Source organism: Oryctolagus cuniculus, chromosome 17 (assembly GCF_964237555.1).
Source record: "Oryctolagus cuniculus chromosome 17, mOryCun1.1, whole genome shotgun sequence".
Classification (NCBI taxonomy): Eukaryota; Metazoa; Chordata; class Mammalia; order Lagomorpha; family Leporidae; genus Oryctolagus; species Oryctolagus cuniculus.
The window spans coordinates 12,694,869-12,721,592 of record NC_091448.1 but is presented as its reverse complement, the minus strand read 5'-3'; the positions used below and the strand labels follow the sequence as shown (position 1 = coordinate 12,721,592).

The following is a 26,724-nucleotide window of genomic DNA, read 5'->3' as shown; positions in this document are numbered from 1 at the left end:
ACAACTGTTTCTCCAGACCAAGGAAAAGCTTTAAGTCAATTGTTAGTAGTAAGTCCAGACCCTTGAAATTTAGGGAGAAAACGGCTGCTAACTTCATGAACTTTGTAAGTTGAATTCAAATGTCTTTAAGAGCAAGGCAAACACAAATGGACTCTCTCAAACTCTCCTGCTATGTCAATAGCTTAGGAATCCCCCAAACCACCTTATTCAGTATCCTCCTGACAGTGAGCTGTGTGAATTCCAGCAGAGGAATGACCGAGAGGCCCGACATGGCAACGAGAACCGTCCTCAGTCCTGTCCCCGGGGAGACCACACCCAGAAACATGCCTGAGACCAGCCGCTCGGACCGGAGACCTGGGTAATCACGGACCGCTGGCCCGAGCCCGTGGTGCAGACTCGGTCAGTCATCTCTGCTCTGGAGTCTGCATTTCCCACAAGTTCTCAGGCCTGGGACGTCCCCTGGAGAGCCAGTGCGCTGGGGGATACTACGAGAGGCAGGAACAAGCACTTAGCACACACCTTCCCCGTTCCCCGTTCAATCCTCAGCACAAGGGCTGGAAGCACCAGCAACTGGAAGGTGAGAAATCGCAGGGCAGCGAGGGTCCAAGGCGCTTTCCAGCCGCCTCACTCCCACCTGAGAGCTCAGACAGCAAACCACACACATCATCACACACCCAGTGAAATGATTCACATCTGACGGGGCCGCCTTACAACTTGCAAACTTCCCAAGGAGGTGTTCTGATTGGAGGCCTCCAAGCTCTTATATGCAACCGTGACAGCCACTCGTCACGTCTCTACGTCAAAGCTGCTTGCAGTCTCTACAGAGACGCCCTGCACCTCTTGCCTTGCTCCTCTCCTGTACCACTGGACGAACCTCCACAGCTTTCCTTGGTCCCTGAGTCAACCCTCAGTGGGAGGGCAGCGATGATCTGCCCGACCCAGGATGTGATTTCCCCAACTTGTAACACAAACAGTGTTTCCAAGGCTTCCGTGGATGGCAGTTCTGGTGTCTGTGTCATACGTATGGGTGTCAAAATCATGTGTGTTCACTATGACCCCCGGAAGCAGAGGTCCATGGTTTGCAAAAGCTGTTACACACGACACTGGATGAAGGCTGTGTGTGGATGATGAGCTGCAGCAAACCTCTCTATCAGGGAGTCCCTTACACTGTATCACAAAACAACTCCAAGATCTGTTTCCATGACAACAGCAGCATCACACAGGAAAGAAAATGAAGAGACTACAAAAAGCCTCTTCAGAGATTGTTACCAAAATGCGTATCTCAGTGTAGGGGACTACAGACAATTTTCTCGGCATTAGATTTGGAGTTAAAAATCTTTCCTTCCTTGAATTCTCTAATGATGTGATTATTTTTGGAAATCTAATAGGAACTGATTCGGAACACTATAAATACCATCCATCTGCCAAATTTCAGGAGGTCTAAAATTAGGTTACCAGGTTCATCAATGCCTCTTAGACCAAACCTTTCTGATAGCAATAACAGTAAAATGCTGATAGTCAAATGTAATGGTAAATAAAATTACTCATTTAAAGGCTAAGAACTATTCAGAAACTTTAAAAAAACAACAAAATATGTATTTCCCTGAATAAAATTAAAATAGAAAATATTATCTGAAGCAAGAGCTTCTTAGAAGGCTCTTCCGTTTACAAAACCACATACTGCAAATAACTCCCAGCGGTAAGGATTGTAACCAAATCAGGGTCATCAACAGATCAGAGAGGAGAAGGCAACAAAATTCCCCTCTCCACTGTGCTCGTGGTTGGCCTCTGCAGACGCCTTCTATGAGATGAAAATAAGATGAAATACCAAACAACTCGGGCAGGCCATCTCCCCACCTTGTATTGTGTATTTCCATCATGAAAGAAGGAAGCACTCTCCTCCCAAAAATACCTTGGAACAGCAGCTAGCACTGGGACTTTTCCCCTTAGCTTCTCGGAGGTAAGACTGCTTCACCTACACGTGCGCCAAGTTCTTTCCAAAATGTGCCTTGCTCTTCTCTGGCTATTCTAGTTCAGTAAACAAAAGGGAAGCTGGAGGCCCATGGTACTTGTGTAAACTCCAAGCAACCTAGCTGCCCCATGGTTCATGTTGTCATCATGAACACAGACAGAGAAAGGACATTCCACCCATGAAATGGAGAGCAGGGGAAGTGTTCCGCAGAAATAGCTTCATGGGTAATTTTTTAATCTTTATTTACTTGAAAATCAGACTTACACAGAGACAGGAGGGCATGCAGGCAGATGGATCTTCCATCTGTTGGTTCACTCCTCAAATGGCCACCACAGTGTGGGCTGGGCCAGGCCCAAGTCAGGAGCTGGGAACTCCATCCAGGTCACCCACAGGGGTGGCAAGGGCCCAAGCACTTGGATCATCTTCTGCTGCCTTCCCCAGCACACTACCAGGGAGCTGGATTCGAAGTCCAGCAGCTGCGACTCAAAGCAGGGCTCCAATATGGTACAGCACCAGCCCAGTGGGTAGTCTTCAACCTCCTTGTGAGCATGGGGAGTTGGACATCACAACTCGACAGCCATGTGCATGGAGAACTATGTGTTCTCAATAACCACATCATGTTAAGAGGCCACAACATCAGAGGCTCAAGGACAACCTGTGAGAATGGTACTGGCGTCCGTGAAGTTAAAACAGAAATTCAAACAGAATCTCACTCTATTCATTTACTTGCTGATTTAGTAAGTACATACTGGGAGCCAGTGACTGCCAGATGCTGGATGAGTTCTGAGGACATGGAGATGAAAGCTAGACTTTGGCCTCAAGGGGCCCCCAGTGTCTGAGTAGGGGCGGTAGACAATCACACGTCACACAGATGTTTCCCAGGGGTGCCCGCAGGCAGGAAGGGAAGAGGCAACTAAGTTGGGGGGAAGTGTGTGTGTGTGTGTTGAGGGGGAGTCCTTGCAGGGGAGGGGGAAGGAGAATTAGGCAGGACAGGAGAAGGGTACATCCCAGAGGGAAAACAGCATCCTTTCCAGCCCCTTCTCAGACCTAAGTGACAGGAGCCAAGGGGATCTTTTGGCGTGGAGGATCAGGGTCGGGTGGGGCACCCCTTGTTAGACCAGGCAGGGTGCCCTACTCCAGGGGCCTCTGCTATTGTTAGAATCACAGGCAGCTCGGGCTCACTGGAGGTTCTTCCTGGGGTTGATGCTCCACTCTGCCTTCTCAGGACACCTCCTCGTAGGGGCATGGTCAACCCTGGAGTTCCAAAGGGCAGCTGGCCCTTCTTGCTGGGCAGGTGACCCTGTAATGAGGAGGCGCTCTCTTCAACTCCTACAACTTGTTTCTTCATGGTCTGGGTCCCTACGCTATGACTGGCTGATCCTTCAGCCTCCCATGCACTGCTGGTCGTGCCAGTTTCTTAGGATCTGCTGCCCGTGCTGCACACCACACCACAGGAAAGCCTGGCACCCATGGAGGAGCACGACCTCCTAAGCCCCAAGGGACGCTGTGCTGCCGCTTCTGCAGATGACCAAAGACGCCCTAAAGAGCGGTGAGTTCGTTAGTGTGCCTGCTTTGCTCCAGTGAGCCCTTGTAGCTACTGACAGGAGCTACTCGAAATTGGAATATTATAACAAGTACTGAAGTTCAAAATATTTTATCTAATAAGCAAAATGCCTTTTACAAAACAGACAATGTAGAAGTACAACTGCCACACAGAAAGAACCAAGAAAGTATTGCAGAGGAGCGAAGAGCTTGTTGAAAAGCCCCATCGCAAGACTTCTTCATCCTTGTCTTTTTTTTTTTTTTTTTTTTACAGGCAGAGCGGACAGTGAGAGAGACACAGAGAGAAAGGTCTTCCTTTTTCCGTTGGTTCACCCCCCCCCCCCAATAATTCTGCCACCAGCAGATGAAGAAGCGTGGTTAATTCCACTCTGTCTCAATGGTCGTCATGATACCATGTGACTGACACTCTTCCTGCACTCCTGGGATGAAGTCACAGGAGCAGCAGCACAGCCGACCACACAGGCACACACAGTGAGGCTGGCTCATACACACAGGGCCATTTACTCTCGGCGGCTTTCACATGGCATGTACGGTGCTTGCCTAATACTCAGTCTCCTCTTTACTGCAGAATTAACTTAATTCTACTCTGCATGGAAATACGCCAGCTTAACATAAACCAACACACACACACACACACATACACACACACACACACGAACCAGAACCTCTGAATTCTCCAAGAGGGGTGGCTCTGTGACACAGTTCTGGCCAGTACGATGTAAATGGACGCCAGGCAACAGAGCAAGGATGGAAGGATGGAAACTACAAGGTAAGACCGAAAGGCAGCAGCAGGAGCCTGGGTGCCGCACAGGATCTGGGAGCTGCCATGTCAGCCCTGGACTGCCCAGTGCTAAATATTTTGCTAAATGCAGAGAGAAAATCTGTATTTATTTCAAGTCACTGCTTAGTCAGGTTTTCTATTACTCACGTTTGAGTGCAACCCCAGACCGGTACATTTAGCATGTGGCAGTCTAGACACCTGCAGCCACCAGCTTCATCACACACTCTGGGGTGAAAATCTCAGGTGGGGGGCGTGCTCCATTCAGACACGTTCTGGATGGTAATAGCAACTTGGTCGTATTTCAAGAGAATTATCTGGATGAAACTAGACAGAGGTACAAACGCTCATACTTCAGTAAGAATGCTAGAATTTCCAAAAGAGTGCACATCTAACAAAATGACGTCTAAGGAAAATCTCCCTAAATTGAACATCTTATAAATCTAACAGTAATCAAGTGATTTCAATTTCTTAGGTTACCTTCTAGTTCCTACCCCCATGAACACAAATTCTGCAACACGTAGAAGTATGGCAATAACTTCCTGTGAAGCTTTCACACCTAGTATCTTCTAGGCATTTTTCCATATCTTTACAATCATCATTCTTAATGGCTGCACATATTCTATGCCATTGATCAATCACAATGTACTTAACAACTCCCCACTGTTCAACAAGAGTATCGGTAGAACACACTGATGGCTACAGAGGGAAATCTAAGGAAAAGGACAGTGCTCCAAGTCAATATGCAGTCATAATCCTCAATGTTAAATCCTACTAGATATAAATTATTCTCAAGGTTTTATGTCAATCTTTACCTAGAATGGATGACATTTGAAATCTGATGATTAGTCTGGTATTCTAGTTAAACAAGATAGGTCATATACACTTTCATTTTAAAATTAACTTTATAGGCCACACGTTTTAAGAATGAAGATGACGGGCTGGCGCCACGGCTCACTAGGCTAATCCTCCGCCTGCGGCACGGGCAACCCGGGTTCTAGTCCTGGTTGGGGCACCGGATTCTGTCCCGGTTGCTGCTCTTCCAGCCCAGCTCTCTGCTGTGGCCCAGGAAGGCAGTGGAGGATGGCCTAAGCGCTTGGGCCCTGCACCCGCATGGGAGACCAGGAGGAAGCACCTGGCTCCTGGCTTCGGATCAGCATAGTGCACCAGCTGTAGCGGCCATTTGGGGGGTGAACCAACAGAAGGAAGATCTCTCTCTCTCTCACTAACTCTGCCTGTCAAAAAAAGGCAGGATTAACTGGCTTGGCTAGTTTATTACTATTATGTGTACAGCATCACAGCCACAAAAACAGACAATCACTACCAATCCTAGGACATCTCCTTTGAGTCCCATTCTTAGGAAGAAACCAAAAGAAAATCCTATGTTTCATCTTTCTTGTAAAAGTAATCTCATTCATCTAGCTAACAAACATGTATTATGTACCTTCTATGTGCCAGGCACTGTTTTAGGCCAAATAAAAAAGTAAGCTGAAGCTCCTACTCCCATGGAGCTTTCACGCTAGTGGAAGGATAGACAATAACCAAGTAACAAACGAGGAATAAGGTTTCAGACAACAATGAGAGCCATGAGGTACATAAGGGAGAATGGACTAACAGACAGCAGTGAAGGGAGGGTGTGGTCTAGAGATGTCCCTCTAAGGAGCTATCATCTCAGCAGAGACCTGGATGATCTTAGTGAGGACCAGGAAGATCCAGGGGCCACCTACTATGCAAGAAGACTCCGCCAGTGCAACGGCTGTGGGGTGCCAACGAGCGTGGTACGCCCGGGCAGCGAGACGGGCAGGTGCCAGACCACAGTCATCACAGGCCTTGTGGTGACTTTACAGTAACAGCTAAGGGAGGCCACGGAAGGAAGATGGACTAACACAGTGATGCGATCTGCCTGATACACGCAAAATACCACCCTGCTGCTGCACAGAGGACAAACTTCAGGAGACGCGGCCGGGAGTAAGTCAGAAGGCTATCAAGCAAACTGTGCTTCTCCAGAAGCTGTTTTGTTGGCTTTTCCTATTTTTGGCTCCTGGACAAACAGAGGTTTCCTATGTGATACTATGGCTGACAGGGCACACATCTCAAAATTGATGGTGGTCACGTGGGTCTCAGACGAGTGTTGTTTCACTGACACACGCGATTCCTTTTAAAATTTTCAACCTGACATTTTTCTTCCCCACTTCTACTTCTGCACATCAAGTCATCTTGAATTACCAACCCTTAACCAAAAAGAAAAAAGATCTGGTGCATCATTCAAACTTAGCAAATGCAAAAGAGAGCAGCGCTGCCTTTCTAATTTTAAGAGGTGCTGTGTGAACTCCTCTTCTTTTCCCAGCTTCCCTGGCCTTTTGTGATTAATTTTAGTAATGGGCAAACGACCTGTTTAAGAACAAATGAGTCATGATACAGCTTAATATCTAGAAACCTAAAATTACCCTCCTCCACAGAGAACATAATTCTCAAGTATGAAAGTCTCATGTTTTAAACATTTATATCCGTTAACTCTACAAAGCTTCCTGCTTTGCAAACGAGACGGGGAGGGACAAGTTGGTGACTCAATGCAGCTGAGAGTAAGAAACAAATTGTCTTCTGAAAAGGGTTTGTCTTAGGTTTGATGATGCGAATAATAAAAAAAAAAACCAAACCTAACTCCTGTAAAGCAGTTTACAGTCTGCGCATTTTGAATATGATTTTCCCTACAGCAATCCCATAATGATACAAATTTCTCATGACTAAGAATAGCGGCCTCTGTGTCTTTTGCATAGAATAGGAGGGCACCTCAAAAAGTTCATGGAAAAATGGAATTAAGAGGTAAGCTTACTTGGGTGCAAAAATTTTCTTTGAAATATTTGCATACTTTTTTCATGATATGCACTTCAATGAACTTTTTGCACCACATAAATTCATGTTTTAATTCCATTTTTCTATGAATGCTTGGAAATATCCTCGTATTTCCTGGCATAGATGGGCAAAGGAGAGGCTTGCACCCAATAAAGCTGTGGTCAAATGGAAAAGAAATCAAAGACCCTGGCCCCTATGTCCCTATTGTTTCTGAGTTGTGATTTGTTACAAAAACCTTCCAGGTTAACTGCATAATTAGCAATTGCTCCATGGAATATCCACCCAAAATAATCATTTGACAAAACAAGAGCACCTTTTAACGATTTTTTTTCTCCATCAATATTTCACAAAAGAAAAGATCCAGCAAGCTAAAAAGATCCCAGCCACACAGATAGCAAGCACAGTTCAGTGGGCATCTTACATAGTGTTGTGAGGCTTAAACGTCAAGCACTGAAAAGTTCCTCAACATGAAAAAAAAAAAAAAAACATTCAGGGGGATTCATTTCTCTAAAGATAGGAATGGACAATCAGGAATCAAAGGCTGGTCTTCAGTCTGAGAGAATCCCAAGCAACATTTACCGACACTCTACTCAGACCAAGGGTGTTCTTTTAATTTATTTTGGGATAAGAGACCTCATTCTTCATTCATTCAGTCAACAAACACTCACAATCATAGCAGGCATTGGGGATACAGAGATGAGTAAGATTTAGGTAAGGAAAGTATGAGACTAAGGCCAAAGTCAGTCCTCCTGTGGGAAACGTAGATGAATGGCCCCAGCGACCCACCCTTCCCGGAATCCACACCCTTGTGTCTGGTTCCTTCGGTGGTGAATAATTACATGTGTCAACTTGACCAGACCGCAGGTGCCCAGAGACTCAAACCTTGTTTCTGGCTGTTTCCATGAGGATATTTTTGGATGAGGATCACATTTAGATGGACAGGCTAAGTAAGGCAGGTGGCCCTCTAGAAGCTGGGGGGGTGGGGCTTCATTCCTGAATAGAACCAAAAGGCTGACCCTCCCCCAGATTGGAGAGGTCTTCCTTGCCAGAGGCCTTTAAATTGGTACATCAGTGTTCTCCTGCCTTTGGACTTCGTCTGAAACAGGGAGTGTTCCTGGGTCCTGAGCTGGCTGGGCCTTCAGACTCAGAGTGGAACTTTACCTCCGCGGCTCCTGTGGTTCTCACAGCTTTGGAATCAGACTGGAGCTATACCATCAGGTCTCCAGCTTGTCAACTCACTCTGCAAACTGGGGACTTAGCCTCCCATAATTGCACGAGTCAGTTCCTCAAATTAAACTTCCCTCTCTCCCTCTCCCCCTCCCCTTCTCTCCCTCCCCACCCCCCAAACACCATTGGTTCTGCTTCTCTGAAGAACCCAAATACATGGTGACTTTGGGCTCGGCCAATGAGGTATCAGGAAACAACGCCAGTGGATGCTCACCAGGGCTCGTCATCTTGGAGAACTGCCACTATCATGCAAGAAACCTGTGCTACCGTCCTGGGGATGCCAGCGTGGGGCAGAACCAAGGCCTCCTGGAACAAAAGTCCCAGCTAACTGCCTGGGATGTCATCACATGTGACCTCATGGAGACCCTTGGAAGACAAGCAGGAGAGTGTCACAATCGGATTTTTTCTGCTTTTATAACTAGAGCACGGGGAGTGGGGGAGGGCAACACAGAGGGTGGCCTAAATGGGAAACAGTCCAGGGCCACGAGACCAACTCACAGGACGTGACAGGGCCTTAAGTAAGGAAGTGGCCATGAAGACACACACACACACACACAGAGACAGACAGACAGACACATCTGGAGATGGAACCTGCAGAAACTGGAGGCCCCTTAAACACACCCAAGACAGTCCTGACATCTCCGGCTTGAGAGACTGTGTAGAGAGGAAAGACTGGTGTTCCAACAGGGATTAGATGCCAGAGGCAAGCACTGGCGTGGAGAGCAGGGGGGACGCCAGGAGAACAGTGGAAAGTGAGGAACATAAGGAAAGGGATGGACAAGTCCAGTGATGACACCAAATGACGACATCCTTCTCCGAGCTGGTTTTCCTTGCTATATGGCTCTCAAAGCAAATGTGTTTTGGAATAGGCTAGACTATAAATGTTGAATGAGGGGTAACAATCACCCTTCCCACTGCCCAACTCACGTCTTGATGGTATCAGACCCTCTCTGTTGGACGTTTGCTCAGAGTTTCTGGTACAATGCAACAGAAACAGTGACAGACAGGTGACTCCCAACCACCCCACCTGCCCAACCTCTCTTACCACTATCAAAGGCCAAAACAGAATTCCTGAGACAAGTGTTCTTTGATGGCTTGGTTTGTTTTTGGTCTTTCATCCTATTATCAATCAAAAACTGGCACAGTAATAAAGCTAGCTAGGAAATCCTCAGAGCCCTTCCTCCTACTCCTAGAACCCAAGACAATGAACTTTCCTGTTCAAATCTCTTCTCGAGTCTCCTGCTGGAAATTCACTAAGCAGTGGAAACAGAAAACAGGAGCAAGAGGAGGAAGATACCAGTTGAATGGAATTTGAGTTAGCTTGCCAAAAAAAAAAAAAAAACAAAAAAAAAAAAACAAAAAACCAAACCAGTGACTCACTAAAATCCAGGAACAAGCCTCTTGGAGCCAAAAAGCTCTCCGGGCTGACGTTCTAGTTCTGGTGAAGCCACCTGGATTTTTCTAGAAACAGAGTGCCTTGAGAAGTCCCAATCTGTGCTCTCCAGAGGAGGATCCAGTCCATGTGTGCAAACGGTTCTAGCCTCCCCTGGCTCCCATCAGTCCTGCAAACGCCAGTCTTCCCTGGGACACATTGCTGGTCCCTGCCTTGTGAATGTGTTTATTATTAATATTTTGGGATTGTATCACTCCAAATTTCTCTTCCCATTTTTTAAAAGTTTTGTTCATTTTTTTTGAAAAGCAGAGTGATACAAGGGGCAAGGAGAGGGACTGGGGAGAAATCTTCTATCCACTGGTTCACTCCCCCAATGCCAACAATAGCCGGGACTGGGCCAGGCCAAAGCCAGGAGCCAGGAATCCCATTGGGGTCTCCCATCTTGAGCCATCACCTACTGCCTCCCACATGCAACAGAAGGAAATGGAGTCAGAAGCAGAGGTGGGACCTGATCCCAGGCCCTCTAAAAGGGAATCCAGGATCACAGGCAGTGGCTTCACCTTCTGTACCATAACAACGTTCCTTTCTCTTATCTCGCTAAAGTTTCTCATTATCACTGGATGAGATACCAGACCCCATGCAGAAACACAGACAGAACACCCACCACACAAGTTGGCTTTGCTCATCAGCCGTGTGGTATACACAGGAAAGAGAACACATGCGGAAGAAGAAGAGAGACCCAGCTCAAAGCTCAGAGCTTTGCTTACCGCTGGACTCCAGGAAGTCACTTCAGCCTCCAGCCTCCGTGTCCACATGTGTGTAAGGGAAATAATCTATGCCTAGTGCATGTGTGTTTATTATTAGCTGAAGTAACAATGTGAATGAAATGTTTACTCACACCCATGACTGTCCATCGAGGACACACTGTTTGAAGACAAGCACTGTGTTGTTTAACCTTTGTGTCCCATAACAGCTCAAGAAACACTTAATGATTACTTATAATGACTTCATGTCAAGAAAATTGCCAGACACATAACAGACACTAGTATTTGCCAGGTAAAGACATCATTTCTTATGTAGAGGATCTTCCAGCTTCCAATGACTGGAACTTGGGTGGCAGATTCCATTCCCAACAACAGTCCTTGCATCCAGGTCATTTGGTTGCTTGTCCTTTGTGAACTGACATTACTAAGCCACTTGGACAAGGCAGGAAAAAGCTAAACAAGGAAATCATCACAATGAGTTTATCCCAACCAACCAAAAGTCATCATCTAGGGCCATCACATGTTAAACAAAACTCCAGAGAAGACCAGCACTATGACGTGGTGAGTTAACTGGCATTCCATATGAGCAGCAGTTTGAGTCCCAGCTGCTCCACTTCTGATCCAGCTCTCTGCTAATGTGCCTAGGAAAGCAACAAGGTATGGGAAAGTGTTTGGGCCCCTGCACTCATGCAGGAGACCTGGAAACAGCTCCTGGCTCCTGGCTTCAACCTGGCCCAACCCTAGCCATTGATGCCATCTGGGGAATGAACCAGTGGACGGAAGACCTCCCTCTCTGTGTCTCCCTCTTCCACCCCACCGTAACACTGCCTTTCAAATAAGTAAAATCTTAAAAACTCCAAGTAGAGAAGACAACAGCTTGACAGTGGCTACTGCAGCAACTAGGGAAGCCCACAGTTGTCTCCTCTCCTGCCCCAAGGGGGAGGATAACCATGCTGATCAAACAGCCACAGGTGCACTGAGAACATTTAACTAACTGAAGACCACATGATACCACTGATGATCAAGTCAAGTTACTGCACCTTCACTGTCTTTCACTAAGTATATTTCAAGTATCTACTCTGTCCCAGGCCTTGTACCAAGCCTTTGAGTTTCTTTTTCATTTTCTTTAAGATTTATTTACTTATTTGAAAAGCAGAGTTACAAAGAGAGAAGGAAGGACAGAGAAGAGAGATTTTTCCACGAGCTGGTTCACTTCCCAAATGGCCAAAATGGCTGGGGAAGGGCCAGACTGAAGCCAGGAGCCTGGAACTCCATCTGGGTCTCCCACATGGGTGCAGGGGCCCAAGCACTTGGGCCATCTTCCACTACTTTCCAGGCACATTAGCAGGGAGTTGCGTGGGAAGTGGAGCAGCCAGGACTCAAACCAGGGCTCATATGGATGTCTCCATTGCAGGAGGCTGCTTAACCCTCTACATCACATCACTGGCTCCAGGGCACTCTGTTTTCAAAAGGAGGAGACTTTGCCACAAAACATTCACTATGTATGTGTGATCATTAAGCAATGCGACATTGTTAAAACAAAACAAATGTGGTTATTCACTAGAAGGGGCCCCTGAGAGGTTATGCAGCGATTCCAACCTGCTCTTCCCACGCTCAGCCCACACACATCTCGGACTTGATGACATTAGGGGATGTACTTTCCAACAAGGCCCTCTATTTTAACGCCTGCTTCTTCAAAACAGCTCCCCCATCCCCTACACACACACACTTTTTAAAGGGCCTCTCATTTTGACTGGTTCCACTGGGCTTTTGGCCGCTTCCCCAAACCATCTCACCACACTCTCCACCGCTGACAATTTGCCAAGAGTGGAGATTTTTGGAAAGAAAGTGCTACTGGGCCGCTGTGCCTTTCCAAAAGTGGGGTTCCCAAGATGTCCAAGCAGTGGGAATCCCCGTGGGGACTCCCTTGGAATCCTGTGTCTAGGAACTGGTTAAAATGCAAGCACCGGGCCGGCGCCGCGGCTCACTAGGCTAATCCTCCGCCTAGCAGCGCCGGCACACCGGATTCTGTCCCGGTTGCCCCTCTTCCAGGCCAGCTCTCTGCTGTGGCCAGGGAGTGCAGTGGAGGATGGCCCAGGTGCTTGGGCCCTGCACCCCATGGGAGACCAGGAAAAGCACCTGGCTCCTGGCTCCTGCCATCGGATCAGCGCGGTGCGCCGGCTGCAGCGCGCCTTCCGCGGCGGCCATTGGAGGGTGAACCAACGGCAAAGGAAGACCTTTCTCTCTGTCTCTCTCTCTCACTGTCCACTCTGCCTGTCAAAAAAAAAAAAAAAAAATGCAAGCACCGCACTTGTCCTTACTGCACACATTTCTGCTCACCTAATCAAGTACAGACCCCAGAGCCAATCCCCAAGCCCCTGGACAGGGGTGGGTTGAGAGAAGGGACTTTCAGAGCCGCTGTGTCCTTCTCCCATCAGCACCATGGATGAGGAGTCACATCTTCGAGGCTCATTTGAATTCCAGGCTAAATTAATTTGGCGCAAATGTAGCAGGAGTCCCCTCCCCTGCAGGAAATACTTCTGTTACTGCAAAGCTGGCGCACAAAATAACCCGCCCACGGGAGAGCAGAATTAGCCCCGGAGGTTTTTTTTAGTTGGGTTTGTTTCCCTGAAATAACTTTTTGAGGTTTCCTGTGGCATCGCAGCACGTGAGGAGGGGCACCTGTGGGTGGGGGTGGAGGAGGTTTGGTGAGCCGGCTCCTGGAGGGTGCGGTTGGCCCTGCTGGCATTCCCATCATGGCGCCTCTGGCCAGCACGTGTGCAGGTGCTGCTGCGCGGAGGCCTTAAACAAGAGACGCGGCTCCTCTGAAGCCAGCGCGAGACACGTGAAAATACTGATGTGCTCAGTGTTAGAAGAAGCTCTTGGAAAAGGTCGGGATAGATCTGAAAAGGTCACCCCCATCTGCACGAAGGCTTCTCTCGTTTGCTCCTTAGAGGGTCTCTCTGCTCAACTCGTCGGCCCCTTCCTGCCCCACCCCACCCCACCCCCGGGCGACAGCGACCCTGCGCGGTCTCCGTACAACTGAGGCACGCTTGGCTTATCCTTGCACTTGGACGGTCCTTCCTGAATCTGGAGGGCAGGTGCTCCCTTCGCACCACAAGGCCCTCAATAAACATTTAATGATGGATGGAATGGAACGGGATTTCAGACTGAGAAGAACTGCAAAGATCACTAAATTCGGCCTCCATATTTATAAGCAGGAAACCCAAGGTCTAGAAAGGATTTCAGATGCAGGAGGGACCCCCGATGCCCACACCAGGACTCTTAGGGCTATATTCGGGTGCATGTCAAATGCAATTTTTAGCACTTGTGCCTTATACAAATCTCACTCTGTTTTGTCAGTTCAGGAGCATAAAAGTGTTTGGGGGCATAGCTGGCTTTATTCAGAAAATCATATTTTCACAGGAAATGTAAAGGTGACTTGGAAAAAATAGATGATTCACTTACTTATTTCCAGATTTAGCTTAGATGGTTTAAGTTTCATTACAAGTCAATCTCTGAAATGTTGAATTCCAAACAATTGAGAAGCATTTTTAAAAATTATTTAGTATGTTTCTAAGACAAGAGAACCCTCAAGGAAAGAAAGTGGGCCCCCAGCCCTCCGGAGCCCGGCTTCACAGGGGTGATCGGGGGGTCAGCAGTGACTTGTGCTAAGGCCTCCATGCACAAGCTCCATGTGGGGTCTCCGTGCCTGCAGTTAATGCACTTAGCTCCTCACAGGTTCAGGTTTCCAAAAATCACCCACCTGAAGGTGTATTCAAAACCAAAGCTAGCCTTTGGGCCAGGCTAGGCCAGGAGCCAGGAGGTCCACCCAGTCTCCCATCTGGGTGGCAGGGACCCAAATACTCAGGCCATCTTCCCAGGCCATAAGCAGGGAGCTAGATAGGAAGTAGAGCAGCAGGGATACAAACCCATGCCCATATGGTATGCCAGTGTTGCAGGCAACAGCTTTACCTGCTATGCCACAACGCTGCCAACCCTCTCCCTATCTTTTAACAAGCTAATCAACTTCAATTGGTCCTCCAGTAAACATCCTGGCAGGTGTCAGCAAACTTGTGATGTTGCCTGTATCCAGGCTGGCTGTCTCCCAGCCGAAGTACAACAACAATCCAGGACATCACCTGAATTCTGTTCAACAGTACTGTTCACGAAAAACAGGTGCAAACTGCTGTGTGAACACTGTCTCCCCAGCCAGGCCAGAGCCACTGGAGGAAATGTGCAAGGCAAAGTGAAACAGTGGCTCTGCAAAAACACAAACAGCGATGCACGGGGAGCCGACTGTCCCGGAGCCTTGAAGCCTTTGAACAGATGACCCAGCTCCCATTCTGTCTCTGCAATGTCCACAAACCCTGTGCACAGAGAAAGTGTTCCAAAGATGATGTGCAAGTAGCTGTTAGTATGTGCAGCACTGTATATTGTCATGGAGGTACAGCGTCTCTCCCTACAGCTTCATTGACTGAAAGGCCAGGAGTTAGGGGAGGGAAGGGGAGGGTGTGGCATTGCAGCCTAGCAGGTAAAGCTACCACTGCGTTTCTAACGTTCCATATGGATACCGGTTTGTGTCCTGGTTGCTCCACTTCCAATCCAGCTCCCTGCTAATGGCCTGGGAAAAGCAGTGGAGGATGGCCCAAGTGTTGGGGCTCCTGCCACCCAGGTGGAAGATCCAGAAGAAGCTCTTGGCTCCTGGCTTTGGCCTGGCCCAGCCCTGACCGATGAGGCCATTTGGGAAGTGAACCAGCAGGTGGAAGATCTGTCTCTCCCTTTCTCTAACTGACTTTCAAGTGAATAAATAAATCTTTCAAAAAAAAAAAATTAAGAAGGCAGACTGGGGAGTGGGTTAGGCATGAAGAGCAGGGCCAAGGTTGGTGTGATTCTCTGAAAGTGCTGCTTAGGAGCCTTTTCAGGCACATGGAGAAAACAGGAAGTATGAAAGAGAGGCTGAGTGTGCCATACACACCTGCATGAACAGTTACATACATCATGCTCGGTCACACACATGCATGGCCCACTTACATGTATGCAGCACAGTGGAAGGCCTGCATATCCCATTTTCCCTCTAGCAGGCTGGGCTCCAAGAACAGACATAATTTAAGATGCATGGAGATTGTTCACCAGCAGGGAGAAGCTCCAGACTGGGGAACAGGGCTGGTGAGCTAGAATTTTAAGAACTGAGAGGCAGCCATCTGGAGAAGAGCCAGCTCCTCAGAACCCCTCGTCACCTCCCACCCCCATCATTCTCATGGCAGGGGAGAGAAACCCAGCAGGACAGATGATCCCTGGTGCTGAAGAAATAACAGCAGGTGCAGCTCCTCCACAGATCAGTCACAGTCAGTACCCTCAACGCTCAAAGCAAGACAAGGTCCTATCCCCTCCTCTACCTGATCCTGTCCCAGTCCGAATGCAACTTGGTAGGGGAGGGGAGAATGCACTTTATAAACATGGACCACTTCTGACTTAATTCTGTTAGGTTGTTGTCTTGTCAGATCTTGACTGCAGGGGAGGGGTCCTGGGCAGAGCCCCAGGCTGCATTCTGGGGCTGCACACCTAGAAACAAATCCTGCACTGACTCACCCGGCCTCCCCAGCTCCACGCGGGAAGAGCGCTCGCTGCCGGCACAGTGAGCCAGGCAGCACGGTGTCTGCGCGTCCCAGCTCCGAAGACACACAGTCTGTGGATGTGCTCACCGCCCTCCTCAGGTTCTTTAGACACCTGTCATTTTCCCTTCTTTCCCACTCAGCACGTACGGACCTGCACTCAAAGTCTAGGAAATGCTTGGCTCTTGTCGTTACAAGCTGCTAGGGAATGCCGGAGGCCGTGAGCTGGGACGCTGGGCGGAGCATCTTCCCCGGGACCTTCCATTGATCACAAGATGCCCTTCCTCCTCCACGGTCCCCTGAACTAATGCCCAGTTTCAACCATGGCTGCTCTCGGAGCGTTGAAGGGCATCTCAGTTCAGAAGAGCTCTTAACATTCTGCTACCTGGTGCAATCATCGGGGCACTGCTCTTCGGTTTTTCGGTAGCTTCCTTTCCTTTCATCTTCTGGATGGCAGAGCAGGTACACTATTTGTGGATTTCACAAGGTTTGTCACCCTGTTTCCTGTATCTGTGAATGCTCTGGAGTCTGCTGGGCTCAGTGAGGTCATTATTAAGCAACCTAGGAACAGTGCAACTTAACTAAGAAGAAAAATCTAATTCAAAACTTCAAATTTTTCAGGAGGAAAAAATGCTTGGGGTGGGTTTTTCTCTTAAATTCTATTTCACTTTTCCATGATCCCTCCCTCTCTTTGGACTGGTCTTTCTCATGGCCTCAATACTCCTCTCAACACGGGGATAGAACCTTTGATGAAAGTATCTCACACGAGCTATTTACGTGTCCTTCCTGCAACAAAACCCAACCAAGCCATCAAGCCCTCTCTCTTTCCCTTGGTGACAAACTCTCTTGAAAAAGTCAGCCAGACATCCATTAGAGCCTCAGATGCAACCAAGGATGGTAGTCCAGATATTTATGCCTCTCTTCAATATCCCTGCCCCTGGTCTACAGAAGAAGGTGAACTCAGATAAATCTTCATTCAACACCCCTTCCAGCTCTGTAATTCTAAAATTTCATAACCTATTCAGAAAATGACCTAACAAGACAGTCCTCCCAGGGCCAGCACTGTGGTGTAGTGGGTGAAGCCACTGCTTGAAGTGCCTACATCCCATATGGGCACCACTTCAAGTCCCAGCTGCTCCACTTCCAAACCAGCCCTCTGCTTATATCCAGGAAAGGCAGTGGAAGATGGCCCAAGACCCTGGGCCCATGCATCCACATGGGAGACCTGGAAGAAGCTCCTGGCTCCTGGCTTCAAATTGACCCAAATGGCTGTTGCAGCCATTTGTGGAGTGAATCAGTGCATGGAAGGATAAAAGATTCTTTTTTTTAAAAAAAAATATTTATTTATTTGAAAGTCAGAGTTACACAGAGAGAGAAAGAGAGGCAGAGGCAGCGGCAGAGAGTGAGAGAGAGAGAAGTCTTCTGTCTGCCAGTTCGTTCCCCAATCAACTGCAACAGCTGGAGCTGCGCCGATCTGAAGCCAGGAGCCTCCTCCAGATCTCCCACGCGGGTGCAGGGGCCCAAGCACTTGGGCCATCTTCCACTACCTTCCCAGGATATAAGCAGAGAGCTGGATTGGAAGTGGGGCAGCCAGAACTTGAACTGGCACTCATATGGGATGCCCGCACCGTAGGCAGTGGCTTTACCCGCTACGCCACAGCGCCGGCCTCTCTCTCTCTGCCTCTCTGTAACTCTGCCTTTCAAATAAGCGAATCTTTAAAAAAAAATAAGTAAAAAAATAAAAAAGTTCCTCCTGAGAACAGAATGCGTAATCCTTCATGAACCAGATGAGCAGGGCTCAAGGACTCTTTGCAGCTTTTCAATCTCATGTACTTCTCTTTCATATTGAAAAAAAAAAATCTCCTATCAACTTCACTTTCAAGGATATTTAAAAAAAAAAAAAAAGTATGACTCGGCATCCACAGCCATGTCAATGCAACACAGAGGTGAGCAGAGCAGGACTTTGCCGAACATTAGACCACAGGTGTGGCTCCCAGCACCTTTCACACCCAGCAGATCCTCGCTAAAGCATTTCTGCTGGGCCCCAGGTTCCATGAGTAGGGGGACCAGGTCATGATCATCCAACAGGAAAAACAAAATTCTGAGCATGAAAAGGGCTGCCAAAAATTAACAGGCATTAATTGATCTAGAGCGTGGAAACATGCCTGTGCTACCCAGACTGCACGTTACTTATTCATGAGCAGGATCAAAACCTGCAGAGAGCCCACTGCAAATGCACAGACAAGATCAGAGAGCGGGCCGCCGCCCCTGAGGAACCTGTAAAATCGGAATGGTCCCCGCCTCATTCTCCAGCTGCTCCTCCCTGTTCTTCCTCCCTGACCTTCTCCCACCCTGAGAGCTCTGTCCTGGGACCTGTCCCTTCCCCCTTTCATTCCCAGAGCTTAAAAAAAAAAAAAATAGGAATCTTTATCTCCAGAACATACTCCCACTTTTGTCCTCCACACCTTGTCTACAAATGTCTTCTGAGCACCAGACTTCTTCAGCTCATCTACAGTGAAACTGTAGATATGCCCCATCCCACTCTCCCAGATACAAGCTCTCCCTCCAGTGTCTGCACAGCCTGGAGGGGCCTCCATCTATTCATGTGTTTGCGCCAGAAACCTAGGAGTCTTTCCTAACGTCCCCATCCATCTGAGCCCACAAAACAGAGAACTGCAGAAGTGGCTCCCAAGTCTATCTCGATCAAGTGTGCTCTGTCCATCGGCTTCGCCTCATCCTCCAGGCTTCTGTCGTCCTGCCCTGGAGCACAGGTACTTCTCTGCGGGTCCTCTAGCCAGCCGCACCAGCACACCAAGCCCAAACATTTCCGACAAGGGAACCTGAGCAACCATGACAAGATACAAACGGGATCAAATCATTCCTGGTTCGAAACCTTTCCTTGGGCACCCACAGCTCCTAAAATTATGTTCAGAATCCGGAACCAGATATTCACTGCCCACCTTTCTCGGTTTCTTTCCTGAACACCTCCTGCCCACATCTTGACGTTCTCATTTGCTCTTCTCTTCGTCTAGAAGTCTTTTCCAGGACCCATTATGCCCCAGCATGTACACACACACACACACACACACACACACACAACTTCCTTGCCCTGTCTATTTGCTACCCACTCTGGAAACACTTTCTAAACACCACTCCTAAGGGAAGCCTTCTCTGCTGACCTAGAGTAGGCCCTTCAGGGAAACCTGCTAGTGCGCCTGTATCCTATTTCGACAAGTGACTTTCTAATGTCAGCTTTCTTCCCACAGAAGAACGTTCATGAAGGCAAGGAGCTCATCTCTGTGTTGATTCTTTCACCCCAGAGCCTGGTATAGTTTGGCCCATGAAAGATTCTCAATGAAGAATAAGTAATGGCAAGAATGAGCTAGTGAGAGGAGAGGGAGGAAGTGGGAGGGGTCAGTGCATCCCTAGTGCGTCCCTCCTCCTCCTCCTCACTTTCTTGATAGGGTAAAAATGGGAGGAAATAGAGGAGTGAGGCAGGGTCACATGGGAGGAAGACGATGGGAAGAGCAAGCAAGAAGGGAAAGAGACCCCCAGGCAATGCTTCAGGACAACATCAGGACAAGGTAACAGGGCACAGCTTTTTAGGTAAGATGGGTCATGGAATCCAGACTTTTTTTTTTTTTTTTTTTTTTTTGACAAGTAGAGCTAGAGAGCGAGACAGAGAAAAAGGTCTTCTTTTTGTTGGTTCACCCCCACAAATGGCCGCTACAGCCGGAGCTACGCCAATCCGAAGCCAGGAGTCAGGTGCTTCCTCCTAGTCTCCCATGTGGGTGCAGGGCCCAAGCACTTGGGCCATCCTCCACTGCCTTCCTGGGCCACAGCAGAGAGCTGGACTCGAAGAGGAGCAACCAGGACAGAATCCGGCGCCCCGACCAGGACTAGAAACCGGGGAACTGGCGCTGCAGGTGGAGGATTAGCCTAGTGAGCCGCGGTGCCAGCCCCATCTACTTTTAATCTCTAAAATGTCCAAAGTATAGACACTATTCCAGAAAGAAGGGGACTATGGAGAGTGGAAAGAGTGATGGGAATGACACTGGTTGACAAGTCACTCAACATTCACGAATAAGGACTTCCTCTTCTACAAAGACATAAGAGAAGATGAGCCCTCTGCAGCCCTGGTGCAACCTTAGTGGCTCAGGGCCCAGGGCACCCACTCTATGTCGCTTCCTCCAGCTTCTTAACCAAGACATAGCATACCCCAACGTACTGAGCATCATATAGTAAGTTCCTTTATTACAGATGGACAACGAGACAAATCTGAACCCATCAATGCCCACTGTGAAGACATCTTGCAAGAAAGGAAAGATTTAGCCCTGGCCTGCACTGAAAAATCCACTTCAAAATCAAAGTCCTCGGACTGGAGCAATTGCTTGCAGTATATAACTTAAGGATGAGTGACTATACTTCCCCGGCAAAAAAATTCAAACAGAAATCTTTACTTACACAGGCCTATTCCACAAATGTTCATGGTTGTTGTTTAAACACAACTTTTCATGTAACAGCATAAGCTTATTTGTACCCAGTAGATTTTAGATATTGGTATTTCCCAGGCCCCCTAACTCTTGGTCTCCACTGCTGATCCCCATTTCCAGTGAGCAAATGCGATAGAGATGCACAAGAGAGCCAGGTGAATTGGGGTACAATAAATGAAATCAGGCGGGCAGCTTCCAAGATCCATGTTCAGTGAAACAGATGCTAAGTTACTTCAATCAGCAGTAGCATTTATAACACATAATGACAATGCAGTAAGTATCCAATGGTTTGGGACACTGGCCAAAAACAACGCTAGACCTCTAAGTTAACAACCCTTTAGAAATAAACTGAAAGGTGATTTTATGCTCACTGTAAAATCTGTCAACATAGCTACTGCAATAAATATGGCAGATCTCATCACTGCGACTGCCCAGAGTGGAAAAGTACAAACTAACCGTTCTTCAAGAACTTCTCAAGAAGTAATCTGGGCGCGACAGGACTATAAATCTGTTCATTTGTACAAGCCAAGTTACATGAGACTGATTGAGAAGCCTTCCATTAATAGCATGCGTCAAAACAACAGTTGTACAGGCATTTAAAAATTGAGGCTCAGAAATTCACAATATCATCACATAATGATTTCCAGACATACTCACATCAGTGTCAGGTCCCTTATCCGCACCCGGACAAGAAAAGGTAACAAATTCATGGCACCTCTTGTGAACCACAAAACAGCAAACTGGTGGAGAGAAAAAAAAAAATCTACAATTAGAACAGTCCAGATTAAATATACGAGCGTTGTTTTCCAAACAGGACTCCTTGCTATTAAAAAGTTAATCTAATTTCACTACACAGACAGTCTTATAAATAGCATTTTGTTTGTAAATCAGCAATATTTGGTAAGAACTGGACTCGTGGGTAACAGAACCTTAAAATGCCATCGCTAACAGGGACCAAGCGGACATAAGTGGTAGCTCCTAAAGCTGAGCAAGAGGAGATCCAGACACGGACAGTTTCCCCACATGCAGACCAGAAGCCAACACTCAGAGGACTCTGCACCATCCGGGATCACTAGACCCACACACATGCCCTCGCAACTAGATGTATCTAAGCCGCATACCCTGTAAAACGAATATAAAGGGAATTACTCATTATAGATAAGCACACTGAAGACTTCCTTGGTAGAATTCTGAACTTAAGAAATCCAATACAACACTAATCTAATCCACAGTAAACAGCTCATTGAAACAAAAAACACAGTCAGGAAATACCTTAAACCTTTTATATCTATTTGCTATAGGTGTTGTCACCAGCTGAAGAGCCCCTGAAAATCTAGCAAAATTTATTCCACAGCAAATATTTTCCAAGCTCCTATGGTTTTGATAACTAATCCTGAAGATAAATCAATGAAAAAATTTAATTGTTATAGGGGCTGGCGCTGTAGCATAGTGGATAAAGCCACTGCCCGCGACACAGGCATCCCATATGGGAGTTGGTTCAAGCCCTGGCTGCTCCACTTCCAATCCAGATCCCTACTAACACACTTGGGAAAGTAGCAGAAGATAGCCCAAGTGTTTGGTCCCCTGCCACCCATGTAGGGGCCCAATGAAGCTTCCGGCTCCTAGTTTCCCAACCATTGAGGCCATCTAGAAAGTAAACCAGTGGATTTCTTTCTCTATATATATACATATATTTTTCTCTACACATACTCTCTCTCTATATATTATATATAATACATTTTTCTCTACACATACTCTCTCTATATATAATATATATAATACATATTATATATAATACATATATCCTGAAGATGAATATATATAATATATAATATCCCTCCCCCTAACTCTGACTTTTAAATTAATAAAATAAATCCTTTTAACAATCTTAATAGTATGGAAAAAAAGTGATCCCCTAAGAGGTTTTTGTGGAAGGTATAATGTAGAAAATACACATACACACACACACACACACACACACACACCCCAGAGTGGAAATCTACTCCAAACAGTGCTCTCTACTCTTATGCTTGCCGAACAGGAACAAGGTACTAAAAAGCAGTAAGCCCTCAGCACCACTGGATAATCTGTACTACCTGCTAGAGTTTAAATGTTTGTCCTCCCAAACCTCATGTTGAAACTCCGTTGTCACTGTAGTGGTGTTAGGCCCTTTGGGAGGTGACTGGGCCATGAGGGTTTTGCTAACCTATAACTCAGTTTATGTTGTTATGAATGGAAGGGCTGGGCCACTCTTGTCTCTTCCCCCTTCCACCTTCCACCACGTGAAGACAAGGTGTTATACTTCCTCTCTGGAGGATGCGACAAGAAGGTCCTTGCCAGACCCTGGCATTTATCCTCGGATTTCCCGGCCTCCAGAACTATGAGAAAATAAATTTGTATTCTTTATCGATCCCCCAAGTCCAAGGTGCTCTGTCACAGCAGCTCTAATGGATCAAGGCACTGCGCAAGGAAGGCCAGCACTTCCCCAATTCTTGGTTCGTGGGCTATCTCCTTCTCTCGCCAGTGTGGATGCAACTCCCTGCACATGTGTCAATGGATGAAGAACACAGAAGGCGGTCACTTCATGGTGGTAGAGGACGGCAGGCAGGTTTGCTGAGAGCTGAAATGCCTTGAGGAAATCGATTCCCAGCTAAGAAAATCCGGCTATTCTTGATAAGCCTTGGAAGCCACTGACAGATTTTCAAAAAGAGTAACGCAGGCGAAAGTAACGCTTTGGAAGTGCAAAGGGTGGCGGGAGGAAGAATTTAATGGACTAGATTAGGGGTCGCAAGGGCAGTGTGAAGACTCTTGAGTCATGCAGGTGGAAAGTAGGTGCTCATCATCACCCAGGCTGCGAGGATGGGAGAGCTGATGCTGGGCATGGCACACGGCAGAGACCGGCAACTGCCCCGGTCAGCTCTCCCTGGGCACCCGCGTGGTCAGCTCTCCCTGGGCACTCGCGTGGTCAGCTCTCCCTGGGCACCCGCGTGGTCAGCTCTCCCTGGGCACCCCGCGTGGTCAGCTCTCCCTGGGCACCCCGCGTGGTCAGCTCTCCCTGGGCACCCGCGTGGTCAGCTCTCCCTAGGCACCCGCGTGGTCAGCTCTCCCTGGGCACCCCGCGTGGTCAGCTCTCCCTGGGCACCCGCGTGGTCAGCTCTCCCTGGGCACCCCGCGTGGTCAGCTCTCCCTGGGCACCCCGCGTGGTCAGCTCTCCCTGGGCACCCCGCGTGGTCAGCTCTCCCTGGGCACCTGCGTGGTCAGCTCTCCCTGGGCACCCCGCGTGGTCAGCTCTCCCTGGGCACCTGCGTGGTCAGCTCTCCCTGGGCACCCCGCGTGGTCAGCTCTCCCTGGGCACCCGCACGGGCCAGCGTTCTGTTGGGTCCCTTCATCGCTGTAAGTCCTTAACTATGCTTCAGTAACCACGTTTAATGGACGAGAAAACACTGCAGAAATCTCCAGGATCTAGCGTGTTGTAAGCACACAATGAGTATTTGTAGATGGGGCAGATACAGCGAGGGCAGATAAAGGCACAGACGCACAGACCACAGACAAATGAAGATCTGGCTGAAGGTCACCCATGTACTTTGCGGTACAACAGGGACCTGTGCCAAAGCGTGCTCGGCTCCACAGCTCACTTTCCTTCTACCTGTCACATTCCCTGACAAGCTCTCCGAGCACAAAGGATACTAGAGCTGATGCCAAGATTTCCCATAAGGGTGGCAGGAAAATGGGAACATGACAAAAAATATATACAAGTGCGTGTGTGTGTGTGTGTGTGTGTATGTGTGTGTGTATATATATGTGTGTGTATATATATGTATGTATGTATATATAATGTTTATATACATGCATACATTCTATATAAGCCCAGGAGGAGGAAGATATGCGTATACCATGTCAGGAAAGTAGAAGCAGATGACCAACTGCTTTCTTAAATAGTTTTCCTTTAAAGGGGTCATACTACCATGCACCTGCAAAAAATGTTTTGAAAAGGAAATACATGCTTGACATGTAAATGTGAACCACGTGTCAAAAGGTGACAAATGAAGATCTCTGAAGGTGAGCATCCTCCGGAAGTGCAGCTGTACCCAGCAAGGGGTTCTCCGGAGCTGCCGTGGCTACTGTGCCTACTGTGCCCATCGCACCTGTCTGCCAAGCAGAGGCAGGGCCAGGAGGCAGCGTGAGAGGAGAAGGTGCGCCCTGGCTGCCCAGCCCGGGCTGACTCGAAGGACAGGGACAGCGCTTGGCCCCGTGAGCCCTGCGAGGAGCGCCCTTTCCCTGTGCTTCTGCTCAAAGCATCTTCATCATCAAAGCCTCCAAGGACGGACAACAAAGCAGTGCTGTGATGGCACAGGTTCATGCGACTGCTCACGCCCCCAGGCACAGCGCCTGCTGTCGTGGCTGACACTGGAAAGACCAACAGCCACAGGAAAGGGGAGACCGGAGCACTGCCATCCTTTCTTTTTTTTTTTTTTTTTTTTTTTTGACAGGCAGAGTGGGTAGTGAGAGAGAGAGAGAGAGAAAGGTCTTCCTTTTGCCGTTGTTTCACCCCCCAGTGGCCACCGCGGCCGGCGCACCACACTGATCCGAAGGCAGGAGCCAGGTGCTTCTCCTGGTCTCCCATGGGGTGCAGGGCCCAAGGACTTGGGCCATCCTCCACTGCCTTCCCGGGCCATAGCAGAGAGCTGGCCTGGAAGAGGGGCAACCGGGAAAGAATCCGGCGCCCCGACTGGGACTAGAACCTGGGGTGCCGGCGCCGCAGGCGGAGGACTAGCCTAGTGAGCCGTGGTGCTGGCCAGCACTGCCATCCTTTCTGATGGACATCGTTAGAAACACTCCGATTTCCTCCTTAATCGCTCACACGTTTGGGTCTTTCATTTCTTTTTAAATCATCTCCAAGTTTGGGTGAACACTGTTAGCAAAACCCACACTTCAACAAACACCTTTGGAAGGACAGTCTGTTTTCTGTATCTGTCCTTTCTGTCTGCATTTACACATCAATGCAATCAGACACCTCCAGCTGGAAGTATTGCTGGTTTGCACCTCAAAAAAATCCCTTTCATCAAATCTCATCCTAAAAAGACCCAGGCCCTGGCTGCCCAGGATAATCCACAGGGTTGACAATAAATAAATAAATAAATAAAAGCTCCAAATCCCCCCAAAATTATTTCCTCCCCATCTGCCTTGGCAGCCCCCTCCGCTCCCTCCTTACATGTGAGCCCACCAGGAGAGAGCCACTTACTTTATCTGAGGACAGAGATCCTGCAATCCTGATCCAAGATTCAGAAGAGAGCATCCCCAAAGGAAGAATAAAAATACAGTGTACCCTTGCCTTGGTGACTAAGGAGCAACAGCCCGGCTGCCCCCTTCTGCCACCCCCAGGGAGACAGGAAAGAACCTGAAGGTTGGCTGACGCTGTCCTAGGAAAGACGGCCCAAGAAAACTGAGCAATGACCAGAGATCCCAAAACCATGGATGGCTGGCCTTAAATTCCGGTTTCCAGTTCCAAACAAGATTGAGAAATGCGTATGTCGTGAGATAATATAATGAAAATGTCTGAGAAGTGTTGCTAGTTGGCTGAAGAAAAGATTGGGGGCCGGCATCATGGCAAAACAGGTTAAGCCACCACTTTGTGATGCTGGTATCCCATAGCTCTGTGCTGGTTCCAGTCCTGCTTGCTCCTCTTCCAGCCCGGCTTTCTGCTAATACACCTAGGAAGGCAGTGGGAGATGGCCCAAACGTTTGGGGCTGGAGGGAGTTCCTGCGGGCCTGCCCCAGACCTGGCTGTTGTGGCCATTTGAGAAGTAAACAAGCAGACAGAAGATAAATCTCTCCCTCTATTTCCCCTTTTTCCTCCCTCCCTCCCTCGTTCTGTTGCTCTTTCAACTAAGTAAATAGGTCTTTGAAAACACTTAAAGAAAGGAAAAGACTGGGGGCCAGCACTGTGGTGTAGCAGGTAAATACACTGTCTGCAGTGCCAGCATCCCATATGGGCACCGGTTCAAGTCCTGGCTGTTCCACTTCTTATCCAGCTCTCTGCTATGGCCTGGGAGAGCAGTAGAAGAT

At 48.2% G+C, this 26,724-nt stretch overlaps 1 protein-coding gene across 3 annotated transcripts in view; it reads right to left on the bottom strand.

The window, feature by feature from the left end:
• Positions 1–26,724, bottom strand: part of PRKCA (protein kinase C alpha) — a 427,154-nt gene that overhangs the window by 227,813 nt on the left and 172,617 nt on the right. For all 3 annotated transcript variants that reach the window (XM_051824401.2, NM_001101724.1, XM_051824402.2), the window contains 1 exon segment: positions 21,316–21,398. In XM_051824401.2, coding sequence (XP_051680361.1) covers positions 21,316–21,398 — 83 coding nt within the window.